This window comes from Penaeus monodon, chromosome 3 (genome assembly GCF_015228065.2).
Source record: "Penaeus monodon isolate SGIC_2016 chromosome 3, NSTDA_Pmon_1, whole genome shotgun sequence".
Taxonomy (NCBI): Eukaryota; Metazoa; Arthropoda; class Malacostraca; order Decapoda; family Penaeidae; genus Penaeus; species Penaeus monodon.
The window spans coordinates 36433882-36452257 of NC_051388.1; the positions used below are offsets into that span (position 1 = coordinate 36433882).

General features: G+C 33.2%; 1 protein-coding gene across 1 annotated transcript in view; it reads left to right on the top strand.

The window, feature by feature from the left end:
- Nucleotides 1-16074: 16074 nt before the first annotated feature.
- LOC119586107 (G-protein coupled receptor-associated protein LMBRD2-like) overlaps nucleotides 16075-18376 on the top strand; it is a 4061-nt gene continuing 1759 nt past the window's right edge. Inside the window, exon 1 of the mRNA XM_037934802.1 lies at nucleotides 16075-16103. Within this exon, the coding sequence (XP_037790730.1) occupies nucleotides 16075-16103 (29 nt within the window). The remainder of the gene's footprint in view (nucleotides 16104-18376) is intronic.

The following is an 18376-nucleotide window of genomic DNA, read 5'->3' on the forward strand; positions in this document are numbered from 1 at the left end:
GTGTGTGTGGTGTGTGTGGGGTTGTGTGTTGGTGTTTTGTGTGTGTGTGTGGTTGTATATGTATGTGTATGTGTGTGTGTGTTTGTGTGTTTTGTGTGTGTGGGGTGTGTGTGTGTGTGTGTGTGTGTGTTGTGTGTGTGGGTGTGTGTGTGTGTGTTTGTTGTTGTATGTATGTTTTAAAAAAAATTTTTTGTATATAGATTAGATATATATACAAAATAAAACTTAAAATATAAATACATAAAATTTTTCATATACATTTTATATCATTTTAAATCCTCATATAAATATATATATATATATCCCTAAAATTTTAAAATATGTATTCATATAACCATATAAATCTACATATATACTTTATTAAATATATATAATAAATAAATATATATATATTATATATATATTTTTATGAAAATACAACATAAAAAATACTATGTTATATTATTATAAATATAATATTTAGATTATTTATATTATATTTTAAAATATATTAATATAGAACCCCCACCCCAACCCCCCACCAAAACAACCACACACACCCACCCACCCCCCCAAAAACCCACACACCCCACACACACACACACCATACACACACACACACAACCCACACACACACACCCCACCCCACACACCCCCCACACAAACACCACACACACACACACCCACACATATAAAATATATATAATAATTTTTTATATATATATTTTATAAAATATATTATTTTTTATATGTGGGGTGTGTTTGGGGAGAAGTAAAGGCTCAGTCGATTAAACCCCAAATTTATGAAAAAGAAAAAAAAAAAGAACCCAATTAAAAAAAAAAAAACCAGAACTACGAGCTACCGACCCTCATATAATTCCTTTTAAAGAATTTTCAGTATCTCTGAAAAGATTAAAAAGCCTTTTCTCAGTCACAAAAAAAGGGCCTTCAATTTTTTATTTGCTTTTTCCCTTTTACTTTTCTTACCTGCCTTTTTAAAATTCGCTTTTCATCGTGCCCTGCTCGGGATGGGTTTTTTCCCTTTCCGGGAAATTAATCTGATATCTTTGGAAAGCGATAATTGAAAAAAAAATAGATTTTTAAATTCTAAGTTTGCTTTTTGCATATCATTTATAATATTTTTAAATATGCTAACCAAAAAAACGAATTTTTTTTAAGGAATTTGGAATTCTTGAGAGCATGGGGAAATTGAAAATTTATTTCCCCAACAATATTTAATCAATTTAAAAATTTTCCCCAATATAAAAATTTTAGACGATTCTAAAAAATTTCCCACTTTAAATTTTGGGAATAAATACAAAATTCCCCTTCTTTCTGAATTTTTTTGACACAGTTTTTTAAATTTCCTTGCGTGGTACCCCTCCGCGGCAGCCATTTTTGTTGTTTTTTGTTATTCAAGACGAAGTGAAAAAGGGGAATTATTGCAAACAAAGGGAGAGAAAGGGAGTGGGAAAAGAGGAAAGGGAGGGGGAAAGGGAAAGAGAAGGTGCTGAAAAAAGAAAAAAAAAAGGGAAGGTAGGAAAAAAAACGGAAAATTCAAAGGGGAGAGAAGGAGGGGAAAAAAATTAAAAAAAAATTTTCGAGAGTATGCCCCCGAGGAAAAAGGATAGTTTTTTGCACCCAAAAAAATTAAAAAAGGTTGACAGAATAATGTATTGTAAAAAAATTTGTGTAAACATAATAAAAGAACTTGAAAAAACCCAAAAAAAGGAAAAAAAAAGAGGGGGGAAAGAATATACAAAAAAAGGGTTTAAGAGGATGGGGAAAACGAGGGCCAAGAAAATTTTCAGATAAACAAAAAAAAAAAAATAAACCCTAAAAGCTGAAATGAAGAATGATTTAAAACATCACACCAGCAGAAGTGAAAGTTTTTTCTGCAAAAATCATCTGTTACAACCCAAGGGGCGGGCCCCGATTAAAACCCCTTTGTTATTTTTCCAAAGGAAATGGTAGGTATTTTTCTTTTTTTTTTTTATATATTACGTATATTTTTTGTTTTTTTAGGTATTGAAATAAAAGTTTTATTCATTTTCATCAGTTTCTGGGTTTTTTATTTTTAGTATAGTATTGAGTTTTTTTAGGAAAAAAAGTTAGGAGACCCCAAACACTTTCGTATTTTTTATTACTAAAAATCTAAACTCAAAAAGTGATGGGTTACCAGTCTCCTGCATTTGTTTAGCTGTAACCTGTGAGTCCAGTGAAGAATGTGCTGTTTTTTCCGGGACTTTTTTACTCTTACTCAGCAAATTGTTTTTTAAAAAAATTGTATTGGGTTTTTATATGTTAGTTTTTAAGAAAAGTTAATTTTTAATATATATTTTTTTTTATATATAATATATATTATATATATATATAATATATTTATATATAAAATATATTTATATATATATATATATAATATATAATATATATATAAATAAAATATATATATATTTATATGTATATATATATAAAATATATTATATATATATATATTTATATAAAATATATAATATATATATATGTACTAATACCATACCCAACATACATATACATATCCATATACATATTATCCTTATAGATTTACATGAATGTACACACTTTTAAAAAAAAAAAAAAAAAAAATGTTTGTATTATAAAATTATATTTTATATAATATTATATATATATATAAATAATTTTAATAATATATACAAAATTTTAATCTAATTTTATAATATATATTTTATTTTAGTATATATACTTTATTTTTAATATTGATGAAATATGTATTTTATATATATATATTTTTATATATTATATATATCTAAAATATATACCCTTATAATATTATATTTATTATCTATTTTATAATATATATAATTTCTTTTATTATTATAATTATATTTATTTCTTTTTCTAAAATTATATATATCTAATTATATATAATATATATTTTATTTATATTATTTAAAATCTATATATAATTTAATTATATTTACCCCTATTTTTTATCTTATTCTTATATATTTAAAATTTTATATCTTTATTTATTTTTATTTTTATCCTTTATTTTATGTTTATTTATTTCCTATATTTTATATTTTTAAAATTTTTTTTATATAAATTATCATATATTTTTATATATTTTTTTTAAAATTTTTATATTTATACACTTATATTATTGTAATATTCCCCTTATTATTTTTATATTTATATTTAATATTATTTTTATTCCCCCCCTTTTTACAAAATTTATATTTATCATATTGTATTATATGTGTTAAAATAAAATAGAAAAATTATTCTTTATTTTATTTATTTATATATATTATATATTATTTTATTTATTAGTAAATTTTATTTTATATTTTTAAAATATAAAAATATATATATATTATATTTTAATATTTTTTTTGTTTATATAATAGGTATTAAATATATTTAAATATATATTTATAAAATTTATTATTTTATATATATTATATATATTAATATATATTATATTATATTTTAAACCCCCCCTTTTTTCCCCCCCCTATTTTATTTTTATATATTATTATATAAAATTATTTTTTTTTTTTTTTAGTTATTTTTATTTATATATTTATATATTTAAAATATTTAAAATTTTAATTTATTATTTATATATATTTAAAATTTAAAATTAAAAAAAATTTTCTTTCTATATTTATTATTTTATTTAATTAATTAAATTGTGTTTTTATTTCTTTTATATTTTTTCCTTTTTAAAAAATGCCCTTTTTTATGTTTTAAAATTTAAATTTGTTTTTCAAATTTTTTTAATTTTTATTAATTTTAGATTTTCCCCTTTGGGTTTTTTTCCCCTATTTTTTTTTTTTTTTTTTATTTTTTTTTTTTTGTTTTTTTTTTTTACATTGTTTTTTTTTTTTTTTTTTTTTTTTTTTTTTTTTTTTTATTTTGTTTTTTTTTTTTTTTGTTTTTTTGTTTTTTTGTTTGTTTGTTTGTTTGTTTGTTTTTTTTATATGTTTTGTTTGTTTGTTTTTTGTTTTTTATTTTTTTTTTTTAAAATTTTTTTATTTTTTTACCCCCCCTTGTTGGGGTTTTTGGGTTTATTTCCCTTTTAAAATATTTAATTATTTAATTATCTTATTTTAATGTTGTATCCCAAATGTTTCCCTTTTTTATTTATATTTTTTTTTATTTTTTTTTAATTATATTTTTATTTTTTTTTCCTTATTATTATTTCACCCACCCCCCCCACCCCCCCCCCCCAGACACCCCCCCCACATCCCCACACCCACATAAACACACCCCATACACCACACCCCCACAAAACCCCACACCCCCCACACCCCCCCCCCCACCCCCCCCCCCCCCACCCACCCACCCCCCCCAACCCCCCCACACATCCACACCACACACCTCCCCCCCCACCCCCCCACCCCCCCCCCCCTCCCCCCCAAACCCCACCCACACCCCCCCCCTGCCCCGCAGGGCCCCGGGCACGCACGCACGCACCCCCACGCAGGGGCCCCGCCCACCCCCCAACCCACCCACCCACACACCCACACACCCACCACACACACACACCCCCCACCCCCCCACACCCCCCCACACCCCCCCACCCCCCATTATTTTATGATATTATGTCCCTTATATTATAAAAAAATTTTTTAAAAAAATATTTTTATATTTTTTTTTTTTTATTTTTTATTTTTTTTTTTTTGTTATATTTTTTTAATTTATTTTTGTTTTTTTTTTTTTTTATTAAAATATTTAAAATATATTTTATTATTTTTTTATTTTTTTAATTTTTATTAAAATTTTTAAAAATTTATTTTTTAATTTTTCTTTATTTTTAATTTTTTTATATTATTTATTTATTTTTTTTTTTTTTTATTTATTTTTTTCTTCTTTTTTAAAAAAATTTTTTGGTTATTTTTTTGTTTTTTTTTTGTATATTTTAAAAATTTGTTTATAAAAAAATTTTTTTAATCCTTTTTTTTATGTTTATTTTTTCTTTCTCTTCTTTCTTTTTCTTTATCTATCTTTTATAATTTTTTTTTATTTTTAAATTTAAAATTTTTATATATTTTTTTCCCCCTTATTTTATTTTATATATTTTTTTTTTTTCTCTTTTCCATTTTTTTTTTTTTTTTTGTTCTCCTTTTTGTTTTCCCCTTTCTATATTTCTTCCCCCTCTTTCCCTTTTTATATTATTTCTTTTTTTTATCTTTAATTTTTTATTTCTTCTATTTTTTTTTTTTTTTTTTTTTTCTTTCTTTTGTTCTATTTTGTATTTTTTGTTATTTTTTTTGGGTCTTTGTCTTCTCTTATTTTTTTTCTTTTCTTTCTATTATTTTATTTTTCCCCCTTTTGTTTAACTGTTGTATTTTATCCAATCATACCTATTTTTTATTTTTTTTTTTTATTATTTTATTTTATCTTTTTTTTTGTTTTATTTTTTCTTGTTTGTGTTTGTTTTTTTTTTTCCCCCCCAAAATCCCCCCCTTCTTTTTTTTTTTTTTATCTTTTTTTATTTTTTTTTATATCCCCCCTTGTTGTGTTTTGGTTGTATTTTTTAACCTTCCCTCCATAATCTTATATTTTATATAAAATTATTATTATCTTTATTTTTATTTATATTTTTCCCATGCATGCTTTTTGGGGGGTGTGTGGGTGTGTGTGTGGGTTTTGTGTGTGTTTTGTCCCTCCCTGGGGTTTTGTGTGTGGGTGTGTGTGTGTGTTGTGTGTGTGTGTGTGTGGTGTGTGTGTGTGTGTTTTGTGGTGTGTGTGTGTGTGTGTGTGTGGTTTGTATTTTTGTGTGTGTGTGTGTGTATTTGTATGTGTTGTTTGTGGGGTGTGGGGTGTGTGTGTTGTTTTTCCCTCTGTGTAGTTTAGGGTGTGTGTGGGGGTGTGTTTTGTGGTGTTTTTGTTTTGTGTGTGTTTGGGGCCACACACATACACCCCACACCCGACACACCCCAAAACACACCCACCTGCACCCCACCCCTTTAAGTCCCACCCCCCACACCCCCTGTCCCCCTCACCACCCCCCCACATGTACACCCCTCCCCACCCCCAGCCCCCTGTACACACTCACCCACCCACACCTTTGTCCCACTACCCCACACACCCCCACACACCCACACCCCCCTTCCCCCCAACCCCACCCACCCCCCCCCACACCAAAAAACCCCCAAAACCCCCACACACCCCACACCCCCACACACACACACCCACACACACACCACACCCACACCCCCCACCCCACCCCACACCCCACCCCCCCACACCCCACCCCCCCCACCACACACACACACACTCACACCAACACACCAAAACCCACGTGCCCCTATATTTTTAAAAAATGTATGCATTTTTAAAAGGGAAATTTAAACCACTGAGTTTTTTCCCAATTTTTCTACTGATGGTTTGAGTATGTCGCACAAACTCCTCTTGCTCGGGATCGCTTGTAGGTAAGGGTAAAAGGGTTTTTTTTTGGGGTTTTCATACTGTGTTTGTTTTGTTTACCAAAATTTGTTTTCTTTAAACAAAATTTTATAGTTACAGAGTAAAAAACTGTAAAAAAGATTAACCTTTTTTTTGTTGGGAAAATGACCCCTCCATCTGCCTCTTTTTCCTTTCCCCTTTTCTCCCTTTTCTTCCCTACCCCTTTTCTCTCCCCCTCCTTTTCCCCCCCCCCCCAAACCTTTTCTCTTTTCACTCGCTTCCCCCCTTTGTGTTCTCCCCCATTTTTTTCTTTCCACCCCTTTCTTTCCCCCCTCCTCTCTCTCTCTCTCTCTCTCTCCCCCACTTTCCCCTCGGGCCCCCCTTTCTCTCTCCTCCCCTCTCTCCTCTCTCTCCCCTCTCTCTCCCCCTCCTTTTCTCCTCTCTCTCTCTCTCTTTCTTTCTCTTTTCTTTTTTTTTCTCCTCTTTCTCTTTCTCTCTCTCTCTCTCTCTCTCTCTCTCTCCTCCCCTCTCTCTTTTCGTCCTCTCTCTTGCTCCTCTCTCTCCCCTCCCCCTCTCCCCCTTCTCTCTCTCTCTCTCTCTCTCTCCCCTCTCTCCCCTCTCTGTCCCCTCTCTCTCTCTCTCTTTCTTTCTCTTTCCCCTCTCTCTCTCTCTCTCTTTCCTCTCTCTCTCTCTCTCTCTCCTCCCTCTCCTCCCCACTCCCCTCTCCACTCTCTCTCTCTTCTTCTCTCTCTCCTCCTCTCTTCTCTCCTTTTCTCTCTCTCCTCTCTCTTTTCTCTCCCTCTTCCTCCTCTCTCTCCCCTCTATCCTTTTCCCCCTTTCAACCTCTCTCTCTCTCTCCTTTTCCCCTCTCCCCTCTCCGTCTCTCCATTCCCCCCTCTCTCCCCTTTTCCCTCCCCTCCCCTCCTCTCTCTCTCTCTCTCTCTCTCTTTTCTCTCTCTCTTTTTCCTTCTTTCCCCCATCTCCCTCTCTTTGCCTCTTCCTCCCCCCGTCCTCTCCCTCTCTCCCCCTTTCCCTCCCTCCTCTCCCTCCCTTTTCCCCCCTCCCTCCCTCCCCGCTTCCCCCCAACCCCCCCCATTTCGTTGGAAAAGCAGAGTTCCCACCTTGAAAGAGATGGGGGTGGGGGCGGCTGGGGAGGAAAGCCCCCCCTAGAACCTGGCCTTTGGGGGAAGGGCCCTTAACACGTAAGGGGGGTGAGGGGTTTTTTTTAAAGGGTTCCCCTTACTTTTTTTCAGGGTTTGGGTATATTTGCACCATATACGACAAGCATATTTTCATTTTATCTTTTTATTGACCTTTTTTGCCCAAACCCACGGCATGACATGTACATACATTTCAAGCCTAGTGTAGTTTACTTTATTAATTGTTTTTTTTTATCGATGGCTCCATTTTTATAAGTCACCCAAAAGCCTTATGAGAAATACTTGCCTCCTTTGTTACCTTTTTTCCCCCATTTTTGAAAATATTTTTTTTCCCATCTTATATTGCTGTTGCTAATGTCAGTTAACCCTTTTAATAATGTCCCCCTTTAAAAAAAATAACACCCTTGATATTGTAGCATTAGTAAAAAATAATGTTTTTTTTTTGGCCCAATTTTTAAGGAAAGAATTTATATCAGGTAAGGTCCCCAAAGCTCTACTAATTGACTCCCTTTTTGGGCTGAGTAATTGCGAGCCATCCCTTGGGGGTAAGATATTCCCAAAAAATCTAAAAGTGGCACAGCATTTTTTCCCCGGCAACATTGGGGTTTAAAAAACTGTGAGGGCCCGATAATTTTTAACCCAAAAATGACTGAGTAAACCAGAAAATTGTTGTATTTTTTTTATTTCCCCTGTTAAAAATTTTTTAAAGTGATAATTTTGTGGATGTGCTTTTCAGTATTACCCAAAATGGTTTTTTGAGGGGTTTTTAATTCACTTTTTTCCCGGGTTATGGGTTTTTTTTTCACATTTATCTTTTTTTTTTTTTGTGTTTATTTTTGCTTATTGGGCCCCGTTTAAAGAAGACAGAACCTTTTGATTGTTAAATGACCCTCATTAAATCAACCAACTGATAATTATTTTTTTTTCCCCTTTTTGCCAAAACCATTTCTTTGTTATAAATCATAGGTGTCTGTAGCTCCAAATTCTTTTTTAATATATATATTAAAATATATATATTATATAATATATTATATATATATTATATATAAAATTTTATATATACAATATATATATTAATATACAAAATTATATATATATACATATTATATAAAATATATATATACATATATATAAAATAATTTTTACATATTATATACCCTATATATTTTCCCTATTAAAAATTTTCATATTTTATAACATATAATATACATATTTATACTTATATATACAATATATCCAAAATATACATATATAAAACATAATATACATATATAATATATATATATATATATATATATATATTTTTTTTTTTTTTTTTTTTTTTTTTTTTGTGTGGGGTGTGTGTGTGGGGGGTGTTTTGTGTGTGTGTGTGTGTGTGTGTGTGTGTGGGGTGTGGTGTGTGGGGTGTGTGGTTTTTGTGTGTGTTGGCCCTGTGTGTTCATGGGTTTTGTGTGGGAGTTATCTCTTATGTTTGTTATTAGTAGTATTAGTATTTTTATTTTTGTTTTTTTAAAAAGGGATTGTACATCATCATCTCATCGCAGTTGTTTATTCTTGTTATTTTTTGTTTATTTATTTATTTATTTTTTTTTTAATATTAAAATTGGGTATTTCGAAATTTTTGAGATTTTTATTTGGGGTTTTATAAAAGGGTTTTTTTTATAGTCCCAATTGGGTTTTTGTTGCTGTTATTATAATTATAATATAATTTTTATTGTTTTTTGTTTTTTTATTTGTAGTTAAAATTTTTTTATTTTATTATTATTATTATTATTATTTTTGTTTTTTTTTTAATTATTATTTGTTTTGTTAATTTTTATTTTGATAAATTTTTGTTGTTAAATTATAATTTTTATCCTAAGCTTTAATTGTTATGAAATTTTTAATGTAGTTAATTATTATAATTTTTTTTATTTTTTTATTATTATTACTATTATTATTATTTAAATTTTTATTATTATTTTTTATTATTAATTTTTAAATTTTTGGGGGTTAATAATTTTTTTTTTTTTTTGATTAGATAATTAATTAATTTTTTTAACCCCTTATTTTTATTATTTTTTATGATTATTTTTTTATTATTATTATTATTATTACTATTATTTTTTATCATTATTTTTTATTTTTTTTATTAATATTATAATTATCCCTTTGAGTTGTTATTATAATCTTTTATTGTTTTGTCATATTTTTAGTGGGGTAATTGTTTTTATTTTTGTATTTTTTTTTGTTATATTTATTTTATATCTTTTTTTTAAAAGTCATTGGAAATTTTGAGGGGAACCCGCATCACCAAGGGGGGAAAACAGGGGCCAGAAAAAGTGTTTAAATTCCAGTGCTAAAGTTTTCAAACCCCATCGTCAAGTGAAAACTTTTCAAAAATGGTAAGATTTTGATCTTTGTACGACGACATGTACACAACAGATGGGCGTTTTGCTGGCGCACATTCACCCCACACCCCACCCCACCACACCACACCACCCACCCCCACACCACAAAAACCCACTCCCCTCCACTCCCCTCCCCTCCACCCCTCCACTCCCCTCCACACACCACCACCACACAAAACACCACCCCCACACAAAACAAACCCCACACACACAAAACACCACACCACACCACACAAAAAACCAAAAAAAAAAAACACACAACACCACACAAAACCCCCAAAACACCAAACAAAAAACCCCCCACAAAACACCAACAAAACCCCCACCAAAAAAACACCACCCCACAAAAAACCAACAAAACACCCACACAAACACCCACACACCAAAACACACACACACGAAAAACACAACACCCCACACCAAAGCAAACACACACAACCCCAACCAACACACACACACACACCACGCAAAACCCCCAAAAACCCCAACCCCACACAACCCCAACGCCAAAACACACACACCGCAACCCCACAACCCCAACCCCCACACCCCAAAACAACCCCACCACACAAGCAAAACACACCCAGAAACCAACCACACCAAAAAAAGCGCACACCAAGGAAAAACACCTTTAACCCCAAAAAAGTCCCCCCTTTTTTTTCCATTTTTTTAATACTTCTTTTAAACCATTAAGGCCCTTTTATTTAAATTTTAGGAATTTTTTTTTTTTTTTTTTCTACCCTTTTTAAAATTTTATTTTAAATTTAAAACCCGGTTCCCTCTTTATAAAAAGGGGGAGTCGTTTTCCCCCTTTTTAAGTTCAACCCCAAATCCCCGCCCCGGGAGTATAATTAAGTTTATAATGTTTTGTTTTATTTAATACCCGAAGCAAATATTTTCCCAATTTTAAAACTTTAAAATGGTGCCCGGTTGGGAAAAAAAGGGACTAACCAAAGGGGGAAAATCGTTTTGAGCCGGGAGGCCAGGGCCCAAAAGACGAAATGGGTCCCGGGGTTTGGGCAAAGATGGGAAAAATTGGTTACCCCCCTTTACCCCGGTCAATTTTGGTGGATGAGGGAACCCCCCCAAAAAACTTTAAAAATATTTTGGGGCCCTAAAGGGCTCCCCGGTGGAAAAGTAACCCGGGGCAAAGGAGAGGAAAAGGAGGTCTTTGGGGGAAAAGGTGAAAGGGCCCCTTTGTGATTGCGGATCCAGGCAAAGGGGGTGGTTTTCCCCCGGAAAAAGGTTAAATTTCCCAATGGCAAAAATCCGGCCCCAAAACCCGCCCGGGAAGGTGATTCGGGGCAGGGGATCCTGTTTCCCCCCCCTTTTGCCCCCCGGAAACCCCAAAAGGGGGAACCCGGGACCCCAAAAAAATTTTTAAATGAACAAGTGGCATCCCCAGGTTTGCCATTTTTTACATAAACCGTGAAATTTCCAAAAAGGTTTTAAACAGGGGGGCCCCCCTCCAGCCTAAGAAAAGAAGGTCTTTTTGGGGGAAAAAGGATGGGAAAAACCCCATAATTGTAAGGTTTATGGGGCAAGGGGTTCCGTTTTCCCCCCAAATTTTCAATGAGCGGTTAGGAAACGAGCAGGCTTTCCCGGAGGGGGGAGGGAAAAACCACAGGGGGGGTAAAAAAGGAGGGTGAATTTTGGGGCCCGGAAGAAAAGGGACCAATTTTTTTCCCAAACACCCAACCCTTTTCGACCCCCCCAAGAAAATTTCCCGCCAAAACCCCGAAAACCCCAAAACCCCACCCCTCAAACCCTTAAGCTGAAGGGCCCCCTTTTCCAACTCCTTTTGGGTTTTTAAAAAAGGGGGCATTGTGGGTTGTTTAAAGGAACCCCCCTTTAAAATTCCCCCGGGTCCAAAAAACCCTTTTTGGAAGGGGCCAAGGGGCCCCGTGGCCCCGGAGTAGGGGGCCGGGGCCCCAAAAAAAAAGAAATCCGGTTTCTCAAGGAGGATAAAACCCATAATTGCCTTTCCAAAAATGCTGGTTTTAAAGGTCTTGGGGCAAAAATTTTTTTAACCCAAAGAAAATTTTAAAAAAAAACCGATGGTTTTTAATTTTTTTTTGATTTTTTGAAGGTTTTTAAGAATTCCTTGGGTGTTATTGGGAAAAAAAAAACGCCCGGGGAAAATTTTTTAAATTTTCCGGGGTTTTTCCCCCAAACCCCCTTTTTAAGGAAAAAGGGGATTTTTTTGAAATTCTATCTCATTTTTCTTCCTTTCCCCGCCCAAACTTTGGGCCCCGGTAAAACCAGCTCCTTGAAAACACCCTGAAGCCCCAACCCGGCATTTAAAGCGAAAAGGGGCCCTCTTCCCCCAAAATTTGAAAAATTTTCTCAAAAGGGGTAAAACCCTGTTTTTAAATGGCAATTTCCCATTCTTCCACAAAACAACCCCGGGGGTCCCAAAACTTTTGGGGGGAAGGTAACCTGTGAGGGAAAATGGGGCCCCCTTGGAACCAATGATAGCCTTTCCCCCCGGGGGTTGGCCCTTTGGGGGGGGTTTCCCTTTTTAAAGGGTGAAGGTTTCCTTGGGAAAAAACTAAAAGCCCCCCTTTTTTTTTTGTTCAAATAAAGGGATTTTAAAAAAAGGTTTGGGGGTTTTAATTTATTTTACAAAAGGAATTTGTCCAAAAAAAAGTTTTTATAAGGATTTTCTTTCCGGTTTATTTAAAAACAAAGGCCAAATTTTTTTTAATACAAGTGTTATCCAAAAGTTAAATTCCTTCAACAATTTTTAAAAATTTGCAAAAAAATAATGTTTAATGGGGTTGGGGGTTTAAATTTTTTTAAATTTTTTTAATTTTCTTTTTTTTCCCTTCCTTCTTTTACAGGGCAACCCGGAGGGGGATCCCCTCCTGAAGGGGCCCCTTTTAGAAACAAACCCCCAGAAAAAGGGTTCCCCACCCCAAAAAACCTCCCGGAAGGGCGGGGGACCCAACACCCCCGTTTTTTCCCCCCTTCAAGTTTTTCCGGGCCCCTTAAACTCCCCCCAAATTGGGGGAAAACCCCCCCAGGGGAAATGAAGCCGGGGCCGCCCCCCCCCAAGGGGCCCCTTTGAGGGGGAAAAAAAAAAAAAAAAAGGGGCCAAGGCTATGGGTCCAGAAAGGGGGGAATTCCGAGGATATTAGACCCCCTCCTGGAAGGAACCCGAGAAATTTTCCCCGGGGAGAAAATTTTCCAAAAAGGAGTTTCCGGAAACCCCTTTGTTGGGGGGTTTTTCAAGCCAAAAGGGAGGCCCCATGGGCCTTTGGGAAAAAAAAATGTTTTTTGGGGAGTGTTCCCTTCCCACGGCCCAAAAGAGGCCCGGTATCCAAAAAAAATGCACCACACGCCAAGCGTTGGGTCAAAGCAGCGGGGTTTCAAAAACCCAAAAGGGGCCCGGGTTTTGGGCACCGGAAAAAAAACCGAAAAATACCTTTTAAGGGGGGCCCGGGGCGCCCGCTTGGAGGCCCCATAAAAAACCCCCCAATGCCAAAGGGGGGGAAGCGGGGAAAACCTTAAATTTGTTTCAAAAAATTTAACCCTTTTAAAAAGTTTTTCCCTTTTTTTTTAATTAAACCCAAAACGGGATGGGGATGGTTTTCCTCTGAAGGGTTGTTTTGAAAAAACCAAAAATTTCCCCAGACATTGTGAGAAGGGGAACGGGAGAACCCAAATGCCAAATTTTACTCAAAGGTGTTTTTTTTGGCCTAAATTTTTTTTAAAAAATTTAGAAATTAAAAAAAGGGAAAAAAGCTTTTTCCAAAAAAACCGGACCCCCAGGAGCAAAACAAGGGTTTTTTTTTTACCCAAAACGAAATTTTTTTATCCGAAGTGCCTTTTTAGGGTAAATTTAAAAAAAACCGAAATAACCCCCCAAAAAAATTTTTCACAAGGGGAAAAAAGTTCCCAATTTTTGGAAAAGTAGGGGCATTTTCCGCCTTTTTGGGGGGAAAAGGGGGAATCCATTCTAAAAAAGGGAAACCCCAAAAAAGTTCCGGGGAAAACCGGCCCTTTTTCCCGTCCAAATGTAAATCTTTCGGAAAAAAAGGGAAACCGGAAAATTTGAACCCTACGCAAAAAATTTCCCAGAAACCCTCAGGGAGATAAGCCCCCCTCAAGAAAAACCAATTTAAAAAGGGTGGTGGTTGGGGGGGGGGGTGGTGGGGGGGTTGGTTGGGTTTGGTTGTGGGGGGTGGGGTGTTGGCAAACACCTACATTTTTCATTAATTTTAAATTTTTTCTATTTTTATTTATTTAAAATTTTTACCTATATATTAAATTTTATTTTTTTTTAAAATTTATTTATTCAAAAAATAAATAAATAAACCAACTAATCTTTAACCCTACTTCTCAAATCTTTTCTCAAAATTAAATTAATTTTAAGGTAACCATTTATATTAAATAAATTATTTTTTATTTAATTTTAAAATATAATTTATACACATTTTTTTTTCAAAATTTTGTTATTTATATTTTCCCCAAACAAGTTTGTTTTATTAAATTTATTTATAAAACTAAATATTTTTTTTATTTTTAATTATGGCAGTTTTATGGTTTTGTTTTTTTAAATCCCAAAAAACAAAAAATATAAAAAAAAAAAACATTTCCCTTTTTTTTGGTAAAACGCCGTAAAAATTTCCCCTTTTGGGAATTTTGGGGGGGGGGAAAATTTTCTGTTTTGTAAAAGTGAGAGACCAAAGGTGGGACTGGGGAAAATTTAAAAACCCCCAAATATTTCAAAGGGGGGAACCAAAAACCTTTGGGGGGAATTCGGGGGGAAAGGAAACCTTTTCTTCCTAAGGCAAAAAGTTTTTTTTTTTTGGGGGGGGGGGGGCCAAAGGGGTTTCAATAGGGCCAGTGCCCGGCCGATTTTCTGTTTTTTTCCCCTTCCAAAACTTTTTTGGAAATAAAACCCAATAATTTTTTAATATATATATTTTTTTTTGTTTGTTTTTGTGTGTGTGTTTTTGGTTTTGTGTGTTTTTGTGTGTGTGTGTGTGTGTGTGTGTGTGTGTGTGTGTGTTTTTGGTGTGGGGTGTGGTGTGTGTGTGTGTTTTTCCTCCCCATACTTAATTAAATAAAAATTATTTAAATTTTTATAAAAATATATTAGTACAAAATTTTTATTTTTATAATTTATAAATTTTTATTTATACATTTTTTTAATTTTCAATACAAAAAATAATTTTTTTCTCTTAACAAAAATTTTAATTTATACTTAAAAATACCCTTTTCCACCAAAAAAATTTTCTTTTTTTAAAAATAAAAAAAAAAAAAAAAAAAAAAAAAAAAAAAAAAAAAAAAAAAAAAAAAAAAAAAAAAAAAAAAAAAAAATTTTTTTTTTTTTTTTTTTTTTTTTTTTTTTTTTTTTTTTTTTTTTTTTTTTTTTTTTTTTTTTTTTTTTTTTTTTATTTTTTGGGGGGGGGGGGGGGTTTGGGGGGAGAATTTAAATTTATTACCTGTTAAATTTTATTTTTTCCTATGGGTTTTTTAAAACCAATAATTTTAAGGGTTAAATAGGGGGGGGGGGGGGGGGGGGGGGGGGGGGGGGGGGGGGCGGGGGGGTTAATTTCTTTTAAATTGTTTAAATTTTATTTTTTGGCCCGTTTTTATGTATTATATAAATGTATTATATAAACACACAAGCAACTATTATATATAATATATTATTTTATAGATATATAATTTTATAATATATATAAAATTATATATATATTATATATATATAATATATATTGTCAGTGTGTATGTGTGTGTATATATATATACATATATACATAAATATATATACAATTCATTCATTCATTTATTGTGGTAAATTACGCGTACATGCACAGATGTGTATATGGATGCGTATATATTTACATGTGTGTGTAAAATGTGATTGTTTATTGACACACAGGTGGTCACTGGGAGTAAATTACAAACACAATCACTACTTTCTAAGGGAAGGCCGTTTAGTGTTGGCTCTTGCGGCGGAATGGCGGAGGGGACGGCCAGCACCTGCTCCGTCGAGGCGGACACGTGGGCCGAAACGGGGTTCATGTGGAGCGTCGGTCACGTGTCCAGGCAGACCTTTGCCTCGTAGTCTGTGTATCATGCAACAGTATACGAGGCATACTTGATTTGGCAAGATGCAAGAGACAACTAAGGTTGCAGTAAGGTGAGTGAGTGAGTGAGTGTGTGTTTGTGTGTGTGTGTTTGTGTGTGTGTGTGTGTGTGTGTGTGTGTGTGTGTGTGTGTGTGTGTGTGTGTGTGTGTGTGTGTGTGTGTGTGTGTGTGTGTGTGTGTGTGTGTCCGTGCGCGCGCATACTGTAGGATGTGAAAGTAGGAAAAGTGAATTTAACGGTTAATGACAGGAAAGGCTGATCGATCTAGATAAATGTTTATATGTTTATCGAGATCTCTGGATAACAATTTCACGGTAAATATAGATTTTCATTTGATATTTTGCGAATTCAGGGAAGCGTATTTCATTTCTCTTGAAGCAATATATTTTATTTTGATATCTTACATATCTTGCAGCCATTACTGTTATCATATTCTTTCTGTTATTAAGATATGTTATAACTGTTATTATATCTATGTATATCCATATTTAGTAATAGTCATTATCATTATTGTTACTATTATTGCTGTTGTTTATCAACATTATTATTAATGTTATCATTATCATTGTTATAATGAATATAATCATTGCTCCTTGTCCGCTTACGAATAGGTCACACCCGATTCACGCATTCATACCTCGTGCCACAGTCCGACCCACCTCTCTGCTTCCCATGCAATCATCTTCCAGTCCCACATACCCTGCTATTCTTCCCCTCTTTACAGAAGCCTCTTCCCCGACACCCCAACCTGTCGGACATCCTCACGGAATCCCCACCTTTTCAATTAACAGCCTGTTCTCCCTCAGACGCATCAATGCACTCCATTTGATCCAATCACCCTCTGTCCGAACCCTTCCCCTTCTACCTACTCCATTTACTCCCCTCTTCTATTCCTTTCACTACCTTACTATATTATAATGCCATGTGTGTGCTGTGCGGCGCAGCGGTAGCGATCTCGTCTAGCAACCTTGCTGCCCCGCGTTCAAATCCCTCGCCGCCAGAGGATGGCAACCCGGCCCTTCCTTGCACACGGGGGGGCATTTAAAAGCAAAATTAAAAAGGAAGCATATGACATTAACAATATTCATTGCAACAAATGGAATCAAACTAATTTAGTTGAAATCTAAGACATTTTGTTGTAATAAGGTGCTATATTACATTTGATGCTTAGCACTTTTATTTGCTAAAAACATTAAACATTAAACAAATGTAATCATTGCCACTGTTATGCACTTTTCATAAACAGTAAATATGTTATATATATATATATATTATATGTATATATATTATATATATATATATATATATATATATATATATTTATATATATATATATACATGCAATATATATTAATACATAAGATATATATAATTATATATATATATATATATATATATATATATATATATTATATATATATATATATTATATATATATTATATTATATATATTATATATATTATATATATATATATATATATATATATATATATATATATCTTTTGTTTCTATTCCTTTCATCCACATTTTCTGTCGAATTATCTGTCTTGACTTTTTGCCTGAAGTCTTGTATTCTGCGTTTTCACGTAGACCTATTCTGTTTTTATTTTCATTCTGATCTTTGGTTATCATTGCGTTCATATCTTATTATCTTTATGTTTTGTATTATTATTAATCAATACAGTTGCCTTTGATATTGAATCGCCTTCCTCTGTGAAAAAAACTATGATCATAATAATATTTAAAGTTCAAAACAAAATGCAAAATACAGCATCACCATTTTGCATACATGCCACAACCCTCCAAGCAAATTGTAAAGGAGTTAAAAAACAAAAACAAAAACGAACAAACGTATTTCATTTCTTTACTCTTGTTCTTTATCTTCTGTTTATTTCTACCTTTTCCTACAATCCTAAAATGTATGTTTTGCTCTATTCCCTTTTTTCTTTCTCACCTAAAATTTTTAATCGTTCGTTATGTTCTATTTCCCCTTTTTCATTTCACTTCTAATGGACCTTTTAGACGCTCTGTTCTCTAGTATATCTCGCAGTTCCTTGACGAAAGTTATGACAAAGAGAGACAAGTGAAGGAAACGCCGAGAGGAAGTATGAAAAAGAGAGAGACTGCAGCATGCTAGCGCGTTCTTTCTTCTTTATAACTGAAATCAAAGTATACTTCGGAATCATTTACCGACGCTAGTTCCTTTCATCCTCAAACAACAAAAGTAATTGTTTAAGAAGAAAAAACCCAATTCCGGAGAGAGAGAAGGAAGAGAGAGAGAATTGAAAAAGAAAATGGGAAAAAGAGATTAAAACGGTTTTTTTC